This window comes from Buteo buteo, chromosome 13 (genome assembly GCF_964188355.1).
Source record: "Buteo buteo chromosome 13, bButBut1.hap1.1, whole genome shotgun sequence".
Lineage (NCBI taxonomy): Eukaryota > Metazoa > Chordata > Aves > Accipitriformes > Accipitridae > Buteo > Buteo buteo.
Window position 1 is genome coordinate 25,873,575 of NC_134183.1, and position 24,400 is coordinate 25,897,974.

The 24,400-nt window shown below is 38.7% G+C and overlaps 1 protein-coding gene across 6 annotated transcripts in view; it reads right to left on the reverse strand.

Moving 5' to 3' along the window:
• SH3GL3 (SH3 domain containing GRB2 like 3, endophilin A3) overlaps window positions 1–24,400 on the reverse strand; it is a 58,196-nt gene that overhangs the window by 7,677 nt on the left and 26,119 nt on the right. For all 6 annotated transcript variants that reach the window (XR_012652787.1, XM_075045144.1, XM_075045147.1 and 3 more), the window contains 6 exons: window positions 9,644–9,712; window positions 8,352–8,424; window positions 6,716–6,859; window positions 4,995–5,128; window positions 3,468–3,626; window positions 510–613 (listed from right to left, as the gene is read on the reverse strand). Coding sequence is in view for 5 of the 6 variants with exons in the window: in XM_075045144.1 (XP_074901245.1) it covers window positions 510–613; window positions 3,468–3,626; window positions 4,995–5,128; window positions 6,716–6,859; window positions 8,352–8,424; window positions 9,644–9,712 (683 nt within the window). In the remaining variant the exon portion in view is untranslated. The remainder of the gene's footprint in view (window positions 1–509; window positions 614–3,467; window positions 3,627–4,994; window positions 5,129–6,715; window positions 6,860–8,351; window positions 8,425–9,643; window positions 9,713–24,400) is intronic.

Here is a 24,400-nt window from a genome sequence, read left to right on the forward strand (position 1 = left end):
ACAAATTAATGACAGCAGCATTTTTTTCTTCTATTAGGATGACACAAAGTATCTGGGCCTTTCATAAGTGCATTACACCACAACTGTGTTCCTAGCCAGCTGGCTATTTCCCTACTCTGCTGCAGAATTTTGTTATACCCCTCACTCTCAAGGAAAATAGGCCAACTTCTCAGCAAAGCCTCCAAAACACAACTCACAAGTATGTAAGTTTAAAGAAACCTACAAACAAACAGAGGCTGTCCTGATTAACCTCCACAGCTGTGAGTGAGAGATTCTGCACACACTCAAAGCTTTCTGGGCAGACCCTGCATTACATTAAAGGCTCACAGCACTGCAAGAAGTTGCCAGGTGGCAATGGTTTAAAGCAATGAAGTCCAGCAAGGCACAGAGCACAGCACATGTGCATCTGTGAGATGGTACTACAAGATCTGTTGCTTCAGTGACTTTTCACATTCATGAATCTCAGCTGCAAAAAGAGGTTGAAAATCTTCTGATGGGTTCAGTCTTACCGGTTTTGCAGCTTGCTCTGCAGATCCTCCAAAATTTCTGTGGATTGTTTATGGTAATCTAGTGCTGCTTCTACAAACACAGCCAACTGGCTAACTTGTTCTACCTGAAATATAGAGAGGTAAATAGTTGTAAGAAGCCTGCAGTACATTCAGCTGAAGGATAAACAAACAAATCATTCAAAATAGACCTGGTATCTCAAAAGACCATGATACCTTGTGGAGGCTACTGAAAAAGAGCATTGTGATTCTATCAAAGAAATTGCCAGTTGGAAGCTGAACAAAACTGAGGTGTAACTTCTAGTTTGCTAGCTCAGGGCTGGGTCCTTGAGTTATTTCCTCTCACAATGTGCAAATCCCTTCTGCTTTCAACTACCAAGCCAGCTGTCTGTCAACACCCAAGCTGGAAACATTCAAAAGGACATGACCCCTTAGCAGGTGAAAGTGGGGCTTTTCTGATCAGCAATGTTGCTAGAAATTACACTGTGACAGCTCTTATGACTCAGACTCATTAGTGTTTATTAACAATGTTTACAAACTACAGTTCTGAAATGATCTGGACTTACCTCACTAGATGGCAGCATTTATAAACCAATAAATGAAACATGATTTATCTACTTGGATTTAAAAAGTATCAGCCAATCATTCAAAAATATGAATGCTGAGGAAAGGGAGAATGTGAAGAAGAAAGAAAAATCAGAATATTTTTATTCATGAGGTAACAAATAATCTCATGCCCCTAACACAAACTGAAAAGTTCAAGCTGTACTGGGTATGGAGCAGTAACAGATATTTATTTGTCCTCTTCCTTTAAGACAACATTAAGACAGACCCCAAGAAGTCTGACATGTTTCCATTCCACCGTGATGTCTTCAGACATTGGATCACAAGAAGATATCCAAGTAAGCTTTCTGCAAATGTTTTATGGACCCATGGCAATTTTGTGCTCTACTTTGTCTGCTTTTACTCAGTTAAAAAGATTATTAGAAATTCCGCCGGGAGTCCAAGAAAGCCAAACATTGTCACATAGCATACAGAAATGAAATGCACAGAACCAAATCAACAGCTGATAGAATTCCATCACAGTCAGAAGAGAGTAATGTAAACCACCTGAGGAAAACGCACAAAGTGCCTGGGGTTTGGATAAGGTAGTCAAAGAAAATGGATAGACAAGGACTGTCCAAACAACATGACTAAAAGCCAGGAGGGATACGGAATTGTGGATTAGTAGAAGAGAGACTGGGAAAGAGCCAGAGAAACTTGTGAGACTAAAAGCCACTTAGCAAGAGGAGCCTGGGACTGGCTGAGTGGGAAAGGCAGGAAGATGGATCCGATAAGGAGTGCATGCAACAGTGTCTACGTGGGAGGTCTGAAACTAGCTGTGCAAAAACCTGAGAAAGAGATGTGGATCAGGACTAAGTCTGGCAAAGGCACCTGCCAAGATGACTGGGAATCAGAGTTCAGAGAACAGAGATTGCAGGGCAAGGAGACCAAGAAAGGGAGTCATTTGGGGAATTGGAAAGGATCGGAAGGAAGCGATTACAGTTAAGATCTCTGCAAACCCAGTGAGACAGTCTAGGATTAGACAACAAGGCTGTAATGAGAAGTTTGAGGAGGACAGACAGACTGGCTCAGCACAGAAAATGGAAGGGAAGGAGTACAGAGTTTTCTTTAAACAGAAACAACAGGAAGTGGGTATGGAAAAAACTTCAAAGGGACATCCAGTTCACCCCCTCCCAAATGCAGAATTAGTTATACTAGAACGTATAACTCATCAGTTCTCTAGTGGCTCAGCTAAACCCTTTTAATCCATGCACTGTTTTATCCTCAGTTTGGTGCTTCAACTAATGATAAACACTATGTGAAACATTTCTCAGCTGCTTATGCAAGGCAGAATTATAAAACACAGACACTGCAACCAGGCAACTGGTAGAGCCTACAGTGGAACAGTGTGCTGAAACTGTTGATAGAGGATGTTACTTTTTTTGCTGCCTTCATACAACTTGCACTGGTAAAACAGCAACAGGCTTACTGACTTATACACTCTTCTAACAAATGTGTCCCACTCACAAGTTAGGAACTGCAGGCTAGTTTATAACTGGCCATTACATGGCTGTGCATAGAGGGAGAAGTTGCTTGCAGTTCAATATTCCCACTTAACAGCTCCTCCTCATTGCAGTTTGCTCGCAGAAGACAGCACACTTCTTACTTTCTAAGTGTGTTTTTCTGCAATGCTGCATCTACAGGAGAGAAAGCTTTGGAATAGGCCCAAATAGGTCCAGTTCTCTTTTCCTCCAATTCCATGATTACATGGGAGAAAGCACATCCTGCTATTCCTCTGTGTATGGACAGAACAGAGGATTATCCTGCATGACCACAGCTGCTCCTTATTTAGACATAATTTCATGATGGATTTGGACTCTGAGCCAAAGTCCAGGTACTTAAGCCCAAGCCACAAACAAACCCTATGGAGTAATTTTCAGAGCCAAATAGTAATAATAATGATTTTCAGAGGTAAAATCATTCAGAGACTTCAAATCAGCAGCAAAGTTTTGACTACAAGTGAGCTATAATTCAGAAAGTGCAGGGTACATACCCTTGCTCATAGTTTCAGCAGCAGGTCTATGACTATGTTAATCTTCCAACCTTCTCCCTTCTGCTGATCAAACTGCATTCTACTCTCAGGTAGTTCATTGCTCAAAGATTATAAAACTACTTAAGACCTCTGTGACAATTTTGTCTGAGCCACTGTGTCTCCAGAACAAATTCCTGAATTCTTGAGTTCTGCCATTTACTGCTGTGCATTATGTTCCTCACTGACAGGAGATTAAAAGAGGAAAGAGGCACACTTTCTGCTTTCAGACCTTACCTCCTATGAAGGATGGGACAGGCTTTATCCAATCCCACACACATTGCCCTCCTGGATGTACTGCAGCAAACAAAAATGCAGGACAGACTTACATCATTTTCTAAGAAATTGAACATGCTTCTTTCAGCCAGTTCCTTTGACTCTTCAAATTTTTCTACTGCTTGTTTAACTTCTTCATCTGGTATCTTTCCAAAACGCTTCTTTTTATAATCATAATCCAAACGGCGTCCTTCTAGTTTCTTCAAATGATGCTAAATAAGACAGAACATTTATGAGAAGGTCCAAACGGGACATGTCCAAACACGTGATTTCAGGAAATTTCAGTTATGGATGCAAATATATGCAGAATCAAAGAAACACAAGGCTCAGATTATCCAGTCCATCCCTTTGATCTAAGGCAGCATCAGGGAAGTCTAGGACTGTATACATGAATGAAATTTTAAGTAAACAGCCATTTGTTAACACTTGGGGAATTGGCTATATCTTGATTTGCTAAACTTAGGCATGCAGCTAATGGACTTCACTAGATGTGCAACACGTCACATTGTCTAAATGAGAAGCAGGATCCAATCTAAACGTGTGTCTCCATATTCTACATATAATTCAAGTTTACCTCTTGAATTATTTGCAATATGACAGCTAAAAGTTAAAGGGTTATTTTCCCCTCTCATTCCATAAGCAGTGCTCCAACAAATCTTGTATTCTTGCTTTCGTTTGTTAGGTGCCGACACTTCTATCTGATATAACGACACAAGCTTTTCTGTTGCCAAAAATCATGGGACTGACAGACTTACAGAATGGACTCAAAGTGACAGTACAAAACACTCATTAAAGCTAATGTCAAACAATTTCTTTTCATCAGTTCAGAAGAACTACAACTGAAAACGGTTATGTATCATAGGAGACAGCCACAGACATCAAGACATTATTACTATTTTTGCTATGCTTTCCACATCCATTTATGTGTAAATAAATAAAATAATGTTCATTTCTGCATTTCATCAGGGTTTTAACTTGCTTATTCCCCAAGTCTATTGGAACCAAGAGACTCATACAAAGACTGCTTGGCTTTCTTTGAATTGTCACATTGTAAACAAAAGCACTGAAAAACTTAACTCTAAAGGTTAAAACTGTGCTCCTCAACTTCCTATATTTTTCCTATAGTGGCATATGGTGCTTCAACATTTTATGGCACTTTCCAGATCATCCTGTGATTGCCCTCAATAGCCTTTTTCAGCAGTTATAGTCATCCTCCATAGGCTGACAGACATGGCAAGATAGGATAATCAGTTGCAGAAAAACACAGCACACTCACATGTTCATAACAATTAATAAAAATGTCAGTTAAAATAAAATAGCATAGAAATAAAGAATATAATTTTCTTCACTATCCTCCTTGTACTGCATGTACAAGCAATATAGCAAACTGAGTAAGCTAAACAAGTAAGAAATAGCCAGGCATTGATTTTAAGCAGATTTCATCAGTGTTTTGCTAGAGAGACAAACTTAAATTCAGTAAAATTTATTTACCTTATTGCTTTCAAGAAAAGTATCTCAGGGAACTAGAGCGTGATTGACTCTGATTATTGATAAGTGAAGCTTTACCCTGGAAAACTTACCCCAATCTCTTTTAAATCTTTGTCCTGCAGTAACTGTAGAGGATCAATAAAATTTTGTTTGACATTAATATCAAGCGAGTCCTTCACCTCTGCCATTTGCTTCATGCTCTCACCAGCATCCAGTAGTGCAAGGCCTATGGTAAAGAATAGGCTACTTATATCTTAATATATGTAAAACCAGAAAATTTGTCTGATGAAACAGCTATTTCAAATAGGTATCTTTGTATCTGCTGCAGGCCCTTGAAGAGTGAAAAAATAATTGAAGCTATGCACTTGCTTGTCTCCTACAGAAAACTAGAACTGGAAAATTTTTGTTCCAAAGTATATTTTTTTTTCCTGAAGGGCATGAGGGAAAAAATAATACCATTTTCCCACCTGTATTTGTATAGGTTACAAACCTCCTCCACTTTGAGAGCTGCAAACCAAGCCGATTAACTTGTACAACTTTAGTGGTATTATTAAATACACAACAAGTGAATAATTTTTTAATCAGAAAATCATGTTTTACAGCTTCCTCACATATAGTGTGTTTTTTTTCCAAACCTCCCTTTGGTCAAAATTGTTGCTGCCTCTTCAAAACCATCTTTTTAACATAGCTGTATACTTTATTAAGCATGTAAGTATCAGCAGGCAGAACAGTGAAATGTTCTTTCCCCTTTCCTAGTTTTATTTAGCACCCCTGTTTCTTTTGCAGAATAAAAATACATCCAGCTCACAGATGAGTTGTGCCACTTCACTCTTTGTGAGGAGAATAAATGAGTCTTTGGCTATCAGCAGCATCTTTCCTATGCAGCACCTACTTGGACTCAGGTGTCAAGTCCCTACACCTACATAGCCGTTACTATTTCAAGACAACCACGGTGTGTAAAATTGCAGATATTAACAACAGTACATAGAGCCAGCCAGTTCTGTATCGGCTTCTGCATGCAGTCCCAGCCCATACAGCTCTCTCCTAGCCCTACTCCCCTCTCTCTCCCCAAACCAGGATTCTCCTTTCCTCATGTATTTCTCCCTGGTTCTCCCTTAATCCCAGCCATATCAAAAAGCACACACTGAGTAGCTCTGTGACAATGCTTCAGATTCATTCCAGTCAAGCCCACACACTATGCATGCTCAGCAAGCAAGGACTCTATCAAGATTTTGGCTGTGAACTACCGGCATATCTTGAGAAGAAATAGGTAAGATTTGGTTTACCATAGAATTGTAGCATGGCCAAGCTAGAGTTCATTTTCATGAAACCAAGAAAACGCATATTTAAGATGCACTGCTCCAAAGCACAGAAATACCAGATCATTATTAGAAAAAAATAAAAAAATAAAAATCACCCAAAGTTACTGTTTATTTTCTTCTATGAAAAATTTTTCCCTTAGTTTACTTCTCAAATATAGAGTAACCATTTTTATTTAAAGCTTAAAAGAAATACAGTGCATCTAAGAATCACCCTGAATTATTTAGGTTTGGCATCTTAGAAACTAAAATGGTTATGGCAATAATATGAATCATCAGACAGCATCACTAATAGTGTTATCAAATCCACCTCAAGAGAGGTGGACAAATATGCAGAAGCATCATGTTCTGTTAATTATATCAATCACCTCCTGATCACTGTACTTAACTTTCCCTCTTACCTGCAGTAGCTATTTACATAGGTTATGTCACTGTGTAATATTCTGCAAAGAACTTTATGCTGAAATATTCACAGAGGAGATACACAAACTCACCAAACATAGAATCATCGCCAAGCTCTCTGCCATACCGTATCATGCAGTCTCCTAGGAGTCCCTCTGTCTGGGGATAGCCTGTGGTTTTAACTTGTCCTCTGATCTTTGACATAGTGTTCAGCATTCCCAGCTTGGCTCTGTATGCTAAGAAGGACACAAAAAAAAAGAACAAAAAAGTTATAAAAACTCTTTTAAAACTAATACATTTAAAGCAATAAATCATTTAACAAGCAATATCACAAAGCAAGTCACAAAGCTGGTCTGTAGATTCCTAAGTTTTTTGTTGTCAGTACTTCACAGTCAAAAGTTTAAATAAGATTCCATTCAACAATATGGGCCACATGAAAATGGTTTTCATTCCCAACTGAATAAGCATCACATCTCCACACAGATATATAGTGGGATTGCTTGTCATCTTCTGTGGATATTCACCAATACTCACATTCCTTTCAATATTTCTGCTTGCAAACTCCTTGATTAGAAGTTTTGCAGAAAGCAAACACAGACTAGATACAAGCACAGCCAAAGCCAATTTCATGCTCGCTCTCTCTCTCGCTTGCGAGAGCTTTGCAGAATTTCCTTCCCGCTTCTTTATTTTTGTTCCAGTATTATCCTGCAGAATGGCCTGCTACATACAAATTAATTTATTGTTATCTTGCATGTACCATGACAAAAACATGCACTTATTCTTGGAGAGTTTTTCCAATCTACTCCTTACTATTATCACTCAACAGCTTCTTCAACACAGTAGTGGCCATAGGCAGGGCATTCCTGAGGAATGTGGACCATGGTGACTAGCTTCATGTTAAACATGCTGGCTGGGCCTTGGTAAAGGACTGAATCCTACCATCCTTATGTAGACATAACCCATTAAACTTCTTCAGGGATGTGCATTTCATAAGGTACCCATAAGAGACAGCTATCTCTGAAGTCACAGGTGTAGATGACTAAAGGAATTCTGTCAGTCAGTTCTCAAAAAATGAAGGTTCTTCCAACAGCTGGTTTGGACAGTGAATCAAGGTCATAACAGATAAACTGTGTGACTGACTGCAAACGTAAACGTGTCTCCTTTCTTGTTTCTTAAAACAACATTTGAAAAACCTGTGTTGACTGACGATCCAAAATCCACTGAGGCCTAGCAGTGTTCAGAAAATGCAAAACCTCATTCAAATACCGGGTAAGCAAGTAACAGCCCACTTCCCCGTGGTTACGTGGTTACGAGTACCTCTGAGGGCAGCAGCCTGTGAGTTAAATTCAACGGCTTTTTACATCTCTGCTGAAAAACCTCTTGGCATTCTCTTCACTTTAGGGATCCATATCCCACTCCAGGAAATCCAGCACAAACACAAACACAAGTGCTGTACCACAGGCCCAAGCTGTCCAAGACATGTCACGCACGCACAACCTACACATGCCCAGTAAATCAGATGCCCTGTGTGCTGCAAGTTGAATTTATCCCAGATCAGACTGAGTGCATATAAACTTTACAGCTGTTCATTGCACGCACAGGTAAAGCTCTTTAGGACACGCAGAAGCCTCACAATGATGACCTAATTAGCTTTTATTTAGCTAGGATGAATTTCCAAGTAAGAAGACAATGTTAAGCAAAATCCAACACCTATTGTTCCTATCCTACCTGGATTTGGCTGAAGATACTCTGTGGACTTGGACAGAAGCTCTGTTACAGCTTTATTAGTAACATCGATTTTCTGGAAAAGAAAAGTAACACAGATAGTAAAAAGCAAATCAATTACTAGGAAGTTTATCATTTTATTATACATAATATACTATTCTAGCTGATTATGAAATTTTTATTTAAAATAAAGCAAATATTGTAGCTTAAAATACATAGCCATGTCACAGTTATGACAGGATTTTACCAAAAACATATTAATTGGCAGGTAGTACTGGGAAGGAGAGAAGGTTTATTTCAAAGTGTGGGCTTGCCTTTCCAGCCCATCAGTCTGGACTACTGCTTACACATTCTAGACTACAGTTTTCCTGCCAGCCCAACAGTTGTTACTAAGACTGTTTTTCTCCACAGGTGAAAAAGACTGAACATATCCCTCACAATCTTGGGGTCAGGGGCATTTAAAGCAGTAGTTTGCACTGTTTTCCTATTTAAGAGTTTCTAAAATGCTATTAAAAAAAATAATCACATTTCTGGTTTGTTTCCCTCTTCCTCCCTTAGGGCCTGCACATTATTTTTCCCCTTATAATGCAGAGAAAGGAAATAATTATTCTGTAGCTAAAGAAACCAAAACCTAGAAACCTGTTTAGATCATAAATTTAAAAGTGCATGTTGGAAAAAAAAAAAACACCAACTCACACAAGACTTTTTTCCTCACTCTGCCAGCAATAAAACCTATGACCTAAGTCTACTATGAACATTAAAAAATACACAGAAAGACAAGAGCAATAAAAAAAAAGCACATAAAAGCTGAAAAAGCATAAAGTAGCAGTAATATTGTTTAACTTGCCACACAACCAATAAGTGGATAGCAAACATCTCACTTTCCACAACAATTCATGTAAATTTCTGAACATAGATTTAAACTAAGAAATATAATTCTGTATCAAGAGAAAATTTGACCCTAGTAGTTAGACTTTTATCAGGAAAAAATATCAGATGGGAAGGCTTTGTGATATTTACGAATACTCACTAAACACTGAAGACTTCTCTCTCTAATCTCCCACACCTGCTTCCTCTGCTCACACAGCCTTTGTGGATGTCTCTTCTTCCTTGGCTGAGTTGCCACGGCTCGAGGATAAATTTGCACTTATCATTATATATTTCTGTTTGGAAGCACATGGTGGGGTGTCCCCCCGCCCAGGTAAATCTACAATACCATTCTATCACTTGAAACATGAAACATTTTTGATTCTGCAATAACTTAATATTGAAAAACATAATGTAACTTTCCTTACCCTTTCCATCTCTTGAAATTCTTCATCTAACTTTGTTCCTTCTGCTCCACTTATTTTTTCACTGAACAACTGTAAAAACATAATTTTAACAAAAAAACTGCATGATTATTTAATTACAGAATAAATATCTCAGAGTCACAGGAATTCACTCCAGATTAGAAAAATGCAGCAACCATTTGAGGCAACTGTGCAAGAGAAGAGTAACCTTAGTCTTGGAAGTGAAGCAGTCATTTCAAGAGAGACAGAGATACCTGATAGGAATTTACAACAGGCAAACAAAAAATTATTTCGCATGCTTAAACAGTTTGTACCCTAAAGGCTGACCTACACTGCAGACTTCAGGCATAGGGACCAGAGTCTGACTGCAGGTAAATCCAGAGTAACTCTTTCAAGTATGCCTCTCCAGCTCTGTACTTCTGAGTACCTTCTGGTCGTGTATGCCATTAGGTTCAGGGATGCAACTCCCATTCCTGCTCCTGGGAGTTGTGTGCAGTTCTGTGGAAGGAACAGACTTCTGAAAAATGCTGCACTGTGACCCACCTGTGTAACTGAGCATCTTTATGATGCTGAAAAAAAAATATGCCATGTGTTCTTCAAAAACTCAAAGCACCAATTTTAAATAAAGGATTTCAGTAAACCTTAACATTATCCAAATTTTGTGTAAAAACTCCAGGCTATCAGACCTGAGTTTGGTCCGCGCTGAGTAAATCATGGCTGGGAATACGCACTCGAGCAGAACTCAGCTGTCTGCTTCTTGCAGTGCATGGTACCTGCACTGCAACAGCATGAAAAGAAAGCCAGATCCTCACCCAGTGTGAAACAGCCTTTGAAAGCATCACTCAACTACGACAGATGTGGTTTAACGCATACTCAACGAACATTAAACACAAATTCTTAGGATAATTCATGAAAAAATACTATGCATTTCTCTGTTTTAATTGGCTTTTATCACTGAATCTGTAACAGTGTAATGTAAAACCCAGGCCTAGCTCACTGACTGCTGGTGTTCCCCAAACCTGCCCCCAGTAAAGCGTTTTGTTTGTCCTCAGCACCTTCTAAAAGGGAATTCATCTCACTGAATTAAAAGGACCTTGGAGACTTGCATAATCTGATAATGGGTCATGGCTCTTTGTAGCGCAATGGTTCCCTCTTCTTGGTCACAGCCTGCACCACACAGGTGTGGAGCAAGCACACTGTCTTCCCAAAAAAACAGCAATGAGCTGATGAAGCAGAGCTGGGAGCTCAGTGGCGGCTGACCTTGCATCAGTATCACTGCTACCACGCAGCCAAAAGAACAGACCTGCTTAAGGGAAAATGTGAGTTCAAAGAGAGCCATACTGCTAATTATTTCTATTGGCTTTACAGTAGGACTCACAATCTTTATGCTTAATAGGCCAAGCAGCCCACAAACTTGTGAAGATTATTTCTCTTCCAGAGTACTGACGGAACAAGCACAAAAGCAGGTAAAACAGAGATGGAGAAGCCCAAGTACCAGTGAGTTCCTGTGGGTCATCATCTTGCTGCTGTAAGACATCACAGCAGAGAAGCAACCAGAGGCCGCCCATGGAAGGGGACACTGCCCAGGTCTCTGCAGACATCTGAGGAGTCCCTGAGCACAGATGGAGAAAGATGCATGGAAAAGCTTCATGGAAAGCAGCCTATCAGAAATTGTGCAGCTTCTTTATGCTGGCAGTTTGTCTCCTTTCTGTGTAATGTTAATTTGTAAAATAATTGATGCCATTTTCCATAGCCTCACATGTTCTCTTTCGCCAGCAGGCAATGAACAGGTTTGTGGTTTCCTGAAGCCTCTCATGGTGATGATCCCTTTTCAAAGGCTGAGTGCAGTGGAGGAATTATCCTTCTCAGGCTGAAGTTGCAAAATCCATATTCAGTAGCAACCCATAGCTGTCTCATTACAAATAATCCATTTATATGCTGGCGAAGAATAAATGCAATGAAGTAACATGATTGCTCGACTGTGAAAGCATAATTAATAATAAATTACTGCACCAAATGACCAAAATAACGAAATGTCCCACACTTGGAGAGGATAGATCTGAATGTTGTAACTAGAAGCACAAGCCGATGAGTAGGAAGTTCACACAATAACAGAAATGCCAGAGAAAGAAAAAAAAACTCCACTGGCTCATTGGAAGGCTGGCAAAGATAGTCAAAAAAATGCAATTTCTCATCAGATACACTGGAAGTTGCTATGTTTTCAGTAAATGTCTTAGGGCATACACACTCTTTATCCATTGGCATCCCTTAGCTCCCCCTGGCTTACTGATGGCCATATGTGGTGTCACACACCTCCCTCAAATAGTAGTCTGAAATTTAGGCTTACTGTGTTGTTGCTGTTTTTGCCAGGATTGCAGCTGCTGGTCCAGGCATTTGCACTTGGCTAGTGAGGCTGCTCTCCCAGCGCCGACAGACACGTGCCTCAGCACTGCGCTGCAGCCTGCTCACCCTCTTTGCACATCTGCTCAAATGCTGCCACCCATGTTTAGTTTTGGTTTCTTTTCTGAAATGTTGCAAAATTCTCCACTGTGTTTTCAATGGATAAAATTTGATGCCATGCACAGAGGGAGAAACTATCTGCAGCAATACTGAGTCACTCCTTGCAAGGGGACCTATGGACTTGCTGAAGCAGCAGGGAGTAAGGAAAGCATCTAAGTTAGATCCAGAAAGTCACAGAACAACTGAGACTTCTATGCACCAGCTTTCAGAGAGAGAGAGAGAGAGTCTGCATCTACAATTTGCAGAGAATAATGGAGTAATTTAATTAACAACTTGGATGATGGGATACAGTACACTCCCTCAGAGTCTAGAAGACACCAGCTTGGGGGGGAACAGTTGATACACCAGATGGTGGGGCTGCTCTTCATAAGGGCCTTGACAGGCTGGAAAAAATGGGCTGACAGGAACTTTGTGAAGCTCAAACGCAAATGCAAAGCCCTGCACCTGCAGTGGAATATCCCCATGCAACAGTACAGGCTGGAGGCCAACTGGCTATGAAACAGCTCTGCAGAGTAACACCTGTGGTACTGGTGGAAAACAAGTTGAACCTAAGTCAGAAGTGTGTCCTTGAGGTGAAGAAAGCCAACCCCATACTGGGCTTTATTAGCAACAACACAGACAGCAGGTCCAGGGAAGTGATAATTTCCCTCTATCTAGTACTTGTGAGACCAGATCTGCAGTATGTGTCCTGTTTGGGCTCCCCAGTGCAAGACGTTGACATCCTAGGTGAGTCTGAAGGAGGGCCACTGATACAAGCAGGGGACCAGAGCACATGGCATACGGAGGGCTGAGCTTGTTCAGCCTTTAGAAGAGGTTAAGTGGGTGTCTACCTAGTGGGAGCGTATGAAAAGATGGAGCCTGAATCTTGTGGAAGGACAGGAAGCAACCATCACTAGTAGGAAAACAAGAAATTCAGACCTGTAAAAAAGGAAATAAAAAAGAAGAAAAAAAACCACCGAACAGGTCGTCCAGAGAAATTGTGGAGCACCCATACTTGAAGACATTCAAGCCTTGCCTGGACAAGGCCCTGAGCAACCTGCTTTAACAGGACCTGCTTCAAGTGGGAGGCTGCAGTGGATGCTCTCTGGAGGGCCCTTCTCACCTACCTGACTCCAACTCTAATTCCGTATTTACGACATGTGAATGCAACTCCATAGAGCCAACCACAGGATCTGCAGATGCCATTTCATGCAGACACTGAAAACAACCTAACGCGCACCTACATCTATAGGAGCAAAAGCACTGACCATAAGAAAAAGTTTGTTCACGCACCTTCCCAGTTCTATGGAAACATTAATGATACTGCAATTTCTAGCCCAAGGAGACACTTCTTCAATGACATTTACTCTGAGCTCTAATTTCCTTTGAAAAGGAGACTACCTCAGTGCTCAGAGAGATACCATGAAGAATGATTCCTTAAAGTCTTTAAGCTGTCTGCGTTCCTGACAGTAAAAATTGGTATAAAGTTCTAATGGCTATCACTAAATTTTACACCACTACAGCTTATTTCATATTGGTATAATCGTGATCAGCTTTACTATTCTCGCATTTAGGAACACAAAAGCTTTTGTTCTGATCATACTGAATTTAGGAGTTGAAAAACTAGCTTCACCACTTTCCCAATTAAAAGTCACAGGATACCCAATTAATTATTTAATTGAAAATGGATGCACAAAGGAGACAGCTGCTGAGTTTTAGTTCTCTGACTATTTGCTGAGCATCACTTACATGCATTATATCAAGCTGCAAAATGCTTTAAGCTTAAATAGAAGCATGCTCAACTGTGGGGCTGTGTAGTTATGTGGTAATATCTAACAGTTTTTACGAGTCAGCTAATCAAAGGAGAAACTGCTACCATCACATAAGGCATGTACTCTGAGGGAGCTTGGAATTACTTGTACAGGAAGATTCCTTCACCTCCAAATTTGGAAGCTGGGTGCCATGGATTCAGCACCTTTTCACTAGACAGGGCCAGAGCCAGAATTGGGGGCTCTGAAAAAAATCCAATTCCCGCCATGGGGGCCACCACTATCTTACTATTCCACTGCCAGGTTGGAAGCTAAAGCCATGCATTAGTCGTATTTCTGGTGCAGCTAATTAGTTTTCCTCTGGATCGAAACTTACACCAAGAGAATAGCTGTGAAATAAGAAAAATTTCTTCTTCCCAGGTGTCTGTGCAACTCCCTCCATCACAGTTGATGTATTACAGTTAGCAGGGAGAAGAAAATAACCCCTAAATACGAACCTGAAAACACTTACAAATCAGCCATTGCATAGCCACCTCTCATTTGTAGTTATATATGATAGCAAACTACCTTTACTGTAAAACTTGCATGTTCTATATAATAGAAGACCTTTTTTGCCTGAAGAAATACTGCAGTTTGCACGCAAACGCCCCTTGCTTGTAACTTCTTCCTAGATCCTACTGTTCTTTTTAATATTGAAAAATTAAATAAGATGTTGTATTATTGACAATCTAAGAGTCTCTGGGGGGCATATGTGGAATCTTCTAGGAAGACAAATCTGGAAAAAAACAAATAGATTTTGAAAGAAATCCCTCCAGATACTGTGATTTCTATTTAATTCTGTATATGCAGCTACTGTTCAAAATGCAAATTGCAATTTTGTTATACAGTCTTAAAAGACTAAATATTTATCTGCTAAGGAATTTATATTCCAATAAATTCTCTGAGAAAACATTTTTTTCCACAAACCTAATATTGAGACTTTGTTCTCACACTAGTTCTTTGTTAGTCTAATTTCTTTGAGATAATGTAATTTTCTTTTGATTTGTTCTATTGTAAAGAAGCATGAATACAGCACATGAACTGTCTACAGTTTAAACTAAAATCTACGGCTCACCAGAACTCTAAACTAAGAAAGCCTCAAGCTTTCATGTAATTTTTCAGTACTTTTATGTATGTTAAGATTTATCCTTCTTACTGCACAGGAATAGTACATTTCTCCATTCTCATATGGATTATAAAAACAAGCTTCAGAAAAATGCTTTTACTAATGTTTTGCACATCATATCCACTAAATTACAGTACTTATTCATATTTCACTAAGGAGGGTTACTGAACATGAGAAACTGCCCAAAATATCCCAGATCAACAGAGCGCTGATAAAAGTCTCAAAACAATTACCCTATTTTTTTATATATCCACTGGGTATTTTATAATACAAGTCAATAGGATTCTTGCCAGCCAATACTTGCACACATGCTCTGACCTTCTGTTCCACTTGTTTTGCCTTTCTTTTGCAACAGTCATTAACTGGAATTGAACCATCGGGTTTTTTTGTTGTTACTCAGCTACTGTTGAAACAAGTGGAGCTGAAGAAGTCTTTAACTGGCCAGCAAAAACTCTCTTGTATATAACTGGCCAAGAAATCATCAAATACTATTTAATGACTGAATGAAAGGTATCATATTCTATTAAAGACTTCAGAGCTTTTAATGACTCCTCACCAAGTAACAGCATTTACTTTGTTCTGAAGGAGTATCTGCTGAAATTATCTGTTGAAACTTTAATGGGATGGAAAATTCCTACATTTGTCATAAATATGCACAGTGGCAAACCCATGAGGCAAAAACCTGGATTTTAGGAAAAATCTTTTAACAAAAAAAGCCAAAGCTATGAAAATACTTTAAATTTATTTCCCTCTCTCTAAAAAGGAAGTAAGCAATCAACTGGGAAAACTGATAGATTTATCCCAAAGTTAACACATAGAAAGCCAGGAAATAATGTAACTATATGGCTACATTTCCCACAGAAACATATAACTGGGCCAAACCGCACAAAACATTAAGATATATCTTTAAATACAGCGCTTAGTACAAAATACTACATTCCAGTATGGTTAATGCATAATAGTTACGCTTCTCCTAATAAATCATTAAAACTTCCAGTTATTGCCCTGCAGCCATGTAATTGTTTCATTTCGTGTTAAATTATTATGCATAGAGGGTTTAATGCAATGTGACAATACTAATAGCTTTCTGAAGCATCTTATTAAAGCCTATCATAAACAATGGGAAGAATAAGGTGGCTGGCAAGATGTCTTCTGGCTAAAGTAGAATTTCCTTGCAGTGTCCAACCTCCTCAGGGGAGAGAGAGATTTTCTTTTTTGTCCTTTTCCAGAATGCTCCATCAGATTAGAGAACCAAGATGCCAGCCTGTCTTCTAGATCAAAAGTAGCTTAACTTCAAATATCCGTAACTCCCTGTTTTGTGCTTCTAAGTTCTACTACAATGCTATGTATATCACCTGGTTTTCCTCTTTCCTGATTGCTATATTTCATATAGATTGCTAATTCCCACACTCAAAAAGAAGGTTACTACTAGATCATAAAGTGCAGATTACCAAGAACTTGAACCTACAACATGGTTTACTTAATGTCTTGTATCTTAGCACATCTTTGATAACATAAAGGAGTACACACTGGCAGAGCCATCTGCACAAAGTTTTCCACTGTGATAGAAAAATACTCTAAAAAAAGAACAAAGCGTTCTGCTTTATTGACTAGGTGAGCACCCAAAATGAATGGGCAGCTTATAGACAGCCCTGTGATTGACTTCTAGAGATCTACTGAAGGTCTGAGTGATCAGAAGAAAAAGTGGTGCCCCACACTGAGAAACTAAACTAAGATGCACATTTTCAAACACAAATCTAAACAAAAGACAAAAGAAACACAGCACTTCGCCCCTGGAACAGCTGCAGAGAATGCTGAAACCAACCAGGTATGAGAATGGCAGCCTCTTCAGGTCTCTTCTCCTGCACCAAGAATGTTCCAAGACAGGGCCTGGAGCCATGCAGAGACAAGGATGTCAGAGCCACTAAAAGTGGAAAATCATCTGCAAATGAAAATGGGTAATATATACCTAAAAAGAGATTTTTCTCAGGCTCCTTAAAAAAACAGAATGAGGGAAAAAGTCAAATTATAAAAGTGTACCAGTACTTGAAGCTGTTCTTTGAATTATATTGACACAGCTCATACTATTCTAATGCTTTGGAGAAAATCCAATCCTCTTATTTTGGAGGTTAAGCACTAAACGATGGCAAGAACTCTTCAGTTGCCTCCCTATGTTGTGTTTTCAAAGAAAACAAAAATATTCTTGTGCTGATGTACTTGAAAGAAAAAAAGATTTATTCTACCCCCCAAAATAAATAAGGGGTCTACTACAAAGTGCATATGTTTCAGTCTTGCAAATATGGAACACTCTGGCTTACCTCCAGCAAATCGTTTTAAGTTCATTCTTCAGTAAGTGTGTAAGTGCTTTGCTGGATCAAGACTGGAGTGCTCAGCACCTCGCAGTATCAAGCTCAAAGGGTCATCACCTTTACATGGAGTATTTTATAACTTTTTCTTCCACTAAACTTTCTGCTAGCAGTAGCACAGATTTCTCCAAAGCACTTGGGAAAAAACTAAAAAAGATTTCTGACAGCGACAGAGAGAACTGGGGTTTTTGAAAAGATTAATCAAGCAGCTAAACTGGGTCCTGCTGATATTTAATCAAAATCATGGAGTGCAAGAAGCTGCACCCTAAAAAACAAACACTTGTTACTGGTCTCATGGCTACATTAGTGGTATAAAATAACTCTGAATTCAACAACACTTGTACATGGGTATTTAAACAAAACAACAAAAAAGAAGCTTTCTCTTTTGCTAACAGTTTATGCATAATTCTAAAATGTAATACAATATTTTGGAATTTACATGAGACAGTAACACTGACTAAAAATTATAATTATATTGTGGATACAAAAATTAAAACAGTGTTCTGGCAGTACCTATGGCAGAGTACATTTTTATATAAATGCAGGGAGACAAAGAAGTGTTGCATACAGTTGGATGATTCTCTTGGAATTCATTACCCATTACAAACAGCTGAACCAGAACTTCAGAACACCACATCCATGGCCACAGGAATTCATGTCCTAGTGTTTCACCAAAGATCCCTACTCCCAGATATTTAAAGTAGAAATACAAAGTATGAGCTGTAGGATGTGCCCGTACTTCAACGACAGCTCATGACTGTGCTCATGCTATCTTGAGTAAAGAAAGGGCATGCTCTACATCTAAACTGCCTTTAGGGATTTGTGATGGACCCAAGAGCAAATCTTGTCCCAGCAGCCAACAAAATCAAAATACCAAAAAGAGTTGTATTTTTAAAAAATATGAAGGATTTTAAATATAGGTAGAAATGTGTAACTTTTAAGGACAGACTAAGATAAATACCATTAAAATACTTCTTAAATATTTTCTAATTTTAAAAATTTCATACAACATGAAAAATAAAAACTGAGCCCCATGTCATTTTCAGAGCACAGATTTAGGGTCGAAATTCTATTTGCATAACAAAAAAACCTCCAGGCCATCTAAAGGACACCAGGAATCTCAAGGACCTCTTTCCCAAGAAGCAAAACATACTTTTTCTACCGAGAGATCTCTGAATCACACAAACAAAGTTAAAGAAATGCATGAAAGTACTGCCAGAGTGTTTACATTCATGAAGAACATTCCTGTCTCACTAATATTTATGAACCCTTTATTTCATTACTTGTAACTTCTCAAACACGAGCAACAAGATCACAGTAGATTATTTTTAGGAAGACAGATTAACCAAGATATAAAAAGATACACCAAATAAAGAGGAATAGAAGAGAAATATGTTTGCAAATGTGACTTGCCTGGGAAGTAGGGATCTGAGGGTGTCCCCACATGCGTACCTCCCGCGTGGTGATGTTCTGTGAGCTGCTGGTGTAACATTAACTCAGCTTCAAGCATGTCACTGTTAATGGGTCGCATGCAGATATATGTAAAGCATTATTATTAAGCCTACCTTCTAACATGGAACAAATATTTCACAGCTGAGTATGACCCAAAGTTCAGAGAACCCAGCCAGGCAATCAGCTGAGACCACTACAGTCAACTCTACAGCTGCCAGTATCAACAAGAATGGACTGAGTCTATCAAAACTCCCCATATGCTCATAAAGAAAAAAATACCCGTTCACATCATGTAACGTAAGGTCTACAGCTACCACGCTGAATCAATGAACAGCCACAGCTGTTGAGCTGCAACAGCACAGTTCTGGCAAAGGTTCAGAAGTGGCAGCTTAGTTTTATTTAGAAAGGAAGCTCAAATAGTACAAGCCATGTATTCTGGGATCAAGAAAGCCCTTACAAGCACTGGTACATACCGGAACATTTGAGCAATGACAGAACTCCCCGCTGATGTAGGAGTTTCAGCAAGACACACCTCAAAGAGACAATCCAAGACGTCTTTCAGCAAAAAAAATCCTCACCAACTGATCAACCAGAGGTTCTGCTTTCAGACTAATGGTGTTAGAAACTCGTAACTATGCAGACAAGAATTTCCGCTGATTTAATTTCTTTTATGCACAGTTCTTCTGTACCACTTAGTGTGATCTCTCCTAACTTAAATCAATTTGTATGAATAAGGACTGCTGACGGCACCTAGGTACATGTCAAAACGTATTTAATCAATCTAACAGCCTTTGCTTGGGAAACCACATGGAAGAAAAAGGAAAAGGCACAGAACCCAAGAACATGACATTAACGAGATTACTGGTTGATGAGTGCCTTCTTTTCTTCAGGACGGACTTACACAATCAAAAAAAGATAGAAGAAAAAAATATTAAGAGTCTGATTAGTTGAACAACCTATATGATTTTGCATAGTCTAAACAAAAGATTCTGCCATGTGGGAGTATTATCACGATAGAAATTTTTCAAGAGAAGGGCATGCCATTTTGACAAAGCTAATGAGTGCTTTATATAAAGATCTGCCATACAATATATACAATGTGGGTGTTTGACCATTTCTGTGATTTCCTAGCACCCTTGCAATTCCTTCTGATGTTAACTCTGGGATGCATGAAATATTTTTTGATTGCTGGCCTTTCAAGAAAAAAAAAAAAAGCAAACAGACACAACTATATCAAAGGTCTTGACAGACCTGTAAGATTCTGTGTATGTGCTTTAGAAACTCATCATCTCTAAAGTAAGCAGCAAACAATGTAGTAATGCCTCCTGCTCTAAGCAAATATCTACAACTCATAAGGTAAGATGAAGTGTCTGGCATTAAACAATTAAGTCATCTGTAAAAACAGGACAATGTGCCAGTCATGGTCCTGCAGTTTATGAAAGTCAACAATAACATCTAGTGAAATATTATTTATGACTCAATTTATTTGCTATATCTGTGGAAAAAAAAATTAAATCTCCTTTCTTTGACAGCAATACTCAGAACTTACCCCATATGATCGCTATGCTCTTTCTAATATATTTCTTATAATTTAATTTTTTGCCAGAATTTAGGGTTTGATTATGGTTTTTGTTAATTTAGTAACCAAAACATCAGACATTACATTATAGCTCTGATACTCCTTTAAGTTGTTCTGCAAGAAGTCTGTGCCAGAAAGTGAATTCTAAGCAGGGTCAGGAATGCTGTGCACTTGCTGTTACCTGGTCAACACTCAAAATCCTGTACCCAGCTGATCCAGTCTGTACACAACCAGGCAGTCTTTTAAAATTAACCTTATTATCAAAATCCAGCCAAAGTATGTGTAAATATAGGCTGTGTAATCTAGACTTAAAAAGAAGTCTGCACACTGAGAAGGGTGCTGTCTCTTCCTCTAAGAAAGCATGCTCTTTCAAAGTTCTTAACATATTTCGGAATATTTTATCTTCACTATGTAATGGACAGTTTGACTTTTTCTGTGACACTCCAAAGGTCTTGAGTCTCTCATTAAAAGAAAGCCCATGCTACTTGTGCTGCTGACGTTGCTTGTTCACAGGTCTGGATTCCAGACTTTCTGCTCTCAGCAACAGCTACTTATTAGCCACTGCTATAGCTTTTGATGCTACAGGAATAGTGAGGAACAAATTGGTAGAGACTGAACCACACACCCAAGCTCCTAATGTGCCAGTAATTTAGGGGGGGAATTGGAAGCCTAAATACTTGACTGAATTTGGGTTAAACGGACTTGTCCTTGGCCACACAGTAAACAAGTGGTAACTCTGAAATTAGAATGCCAGAGTCCCAGATCTCTACTCTTTGCCCTGAAGAAAGCTGTCTTACATAAAATAGTCTACATGTACTTCTGAACAGGCAAAGCAAGTGAAAGCTATGTTTACAGGATACAAATTGTGAGTTGTCAAGTACTGCACAATCATTAAACTTTATTATAAGAATGCAATTCCAGGTTTTGTCAGAGAGCAAAATTAAAAAATGAGTGTACAATCTCTGCAAGAAAGGTATTTTTATTGTAGACAGTCTGTTAGAAAAGTGAAATGAAAAGTGTTTACACCTGTTTTCCATCTGCAAAATGATATGACTAGATGTTTCAAATTTTCAGATTTTGAATGATAACACTTTTAAAATCTGCAAAATTGTTTTGGTTTCCTGCTGATATATGCAACCATGGATTGTTCCTTAATAACTGCAACTTTACAAAAGGGAAAATAAAAATCTGCATTCAGTGCACATAGGCAATCATTTGGTTAGCATAAAGCTGAACAGTTTGCTCAAGATTATACGAGACACTTCTGACCCCAATAAGTAATTGAATAAACTCTGTGCTGTCCAGCTGAACACCTTTGTCTCAAAACCAAACTTCAGAAAACTTTGTATCAAAGCTACCTGAAATTGTACACAAAGCAAGGAACATGTGGTCACTTATTTTACACTAACATAAGTTTAACTGAGTCTGCAATTACAGGATTCACTTTTTTTTTTTTTTTAATAATAGATCCTAGACTAGCTGAATAGATTCTGCTAAAACTAAATTTATAGAAAACAACAGGGTACTACAACATCCAGTTGCAGTCCTGATTCAGCAGAAGTAGCTTTCCACAGGAGTATCATTAACGAAGCTGAGAACCTCCATAAGGATCATAAATCACATCACATACAGTTACAGTGAGTCAACATTTCTAAATACTACATCAGTAACCAAAATGTTGAATACTGATTATGCAAGTAAATATAACACACTTGCTCTCTTGTGCTGACTGGAAGATTAACGGACAATTATCAGAAACATAAGGGCAATATTTTACAAAATATTCCCTAGTTCAGTCACTTTTACACTTTTTTTTTTTTGTAGTCACTTCTAGCTTTTTCTTTTTTTTTTCTGTCTTAAATGTAAATCTGTCAGCGCTCATCAACAAAACCATGCTAAGCTGGAATTTGCAAAATTTATGTCAGCAATAAATAGGACACATAACAACATCATGCCATTAAACCTGCTGATATGTGTCAAAGGATACCCTTCTCCATGCAAGTCAGAAGGTACAAGTATTAACAAGCTTCCCCTTTGTCTCACAAATACAAGCAAGTGAGGGAAAACAAGAATAAACCGAAAAATTATAGGAAAGGAAGATGCAAGCAAAACAATATTTGTGAAACAGCTCAGTGGCTCAGCAAACTGGGATGGAATGCTATTTCCTATTAAATTGAATGTGCTTTTGCTTCGAAAGAATAGAATTAATCAACAGCTTTTATATGGATGCACATACACACATGCACCCCCTTATCCCCTCAAGAAACCCAAGAGGTATGAGAGACCTGGATGCTTTTGAAAACCCCACCAAGTGCTTATCTAAATCTCTAGGCATGTAAATACTTCTTAAGAGTCTAGCCCAAGAGACTCATCAGAGGAGCACGCAGGACTCAACACTGCCAAAATATGAGCTCTGTTTAATTTCATATTCTAGTCATAAACAGCTAAACTACTACATTATTATTACTTAATGCCTTCTTTTCAAGCAATATTTTGTCCTTGTGTTTCTTCTAGCACAGTATAGCAAAGGTTTCTCTTACTTACATTCATAAATAATGGCTGGATAGGTGGTGGGTATTTTCTTAAACAATCTATGCATCTACAATGTAGAACTATCAGTATTCCTTTAGGGCATACATACAGATTAGGACATCTGTGTATGGTCTACAATTATCACACAGAAAATACTTCAGAAATTACCAATATTTAAACTATTGCTTGACTACAGAGTTACCTGTGCATGTCTGGTCTCAACACTTATTTGCAAACTACCATGCATATGTAAAGATCCATAGCACTGTGGCCTAATACATTTCAAATGGCATTAAGAATTCTGACAATCAGCAAATACTTCTCCACAAAAATAAGCTATGTGTTTAAAAATTACACAAAAAAGTTAAATGCTCTAGAAAGAAGGCAGACTTGTACAACAAAACTCAGATCAATGGCTCCTGGCTTGGAAGCACTCTGCCAGTGCAACAGACAGACTTTTGCAAAGAAACAGCGCATGATTATTGGTAAAGCAATGGCAATCCTACCCACCCAAAAGGCATATATAATAATATTAAATTATAAACAGAAATTCAATTTTCTACAGCATTATTTTTCTGCAATAGGTTCAGTAATTTCTTCTGGGAGTCCCCTACCCCCCTCCTTTTGTTACCTCTCAAATCCCAGTCCTTTGTGCTGGTAAAATTAGCTCAAGTTGGCACTTCTCTCACCTGTATCCCTAGTGCCAGAATTTGCAAAAATGAAGTTTTAAAGGAAATCATGGCAGAAATTATTACTTTGGAAGGGGTAGCACATTTAATGCTTCATAATAATTTAATTTGAAATCCTAATTAAAACATTAGCACTTTAACTTTATGTACTTCATTTGTGAACCTGTGAGAATTTAGCTCTGCTTTCAATAGAGGTTTGCTGCAATTTCTCCTGGCAGCCTGAGGATCCCAGTTTCAGAGCCTGTGGAAAGAGGTGGCCCCTAGCTGTACCTATCATCCTCTGACAGCCAACATAGTTCTGATACTGGAAAAGAGGCACAGGAATGAAACATGTCCCTGGCAAGAAAGGATGCAGCAATTCAGTGTATTCCCTAGGCAGCCACTACCAGCTGGGTTCCCAGAGACCTAGTGACAACTAAAAGCTTGCTGAAGCTCTCAGTGCAAGGCTGAAGTATAAACACTGTTTGCCTTCCTGGGAAATACACAGCAAAATCGATGCTCCTCCATACCATCAAGGTTAAATCAATGCCACAAGTTCAAATACCAGGGACAAAGCTTGATCTTTGTTAGAGTATCATCATCTTCATGAAATTGAGAAATATAAGAGTTTGGCTCAGTGCTCAAAAACTGAAACAAGAAGCAGAGAAGGGGAGAGCCAGAAAATCACTTTCACCACTGACAACTATTGTATTACATACAGCTCTGTGCC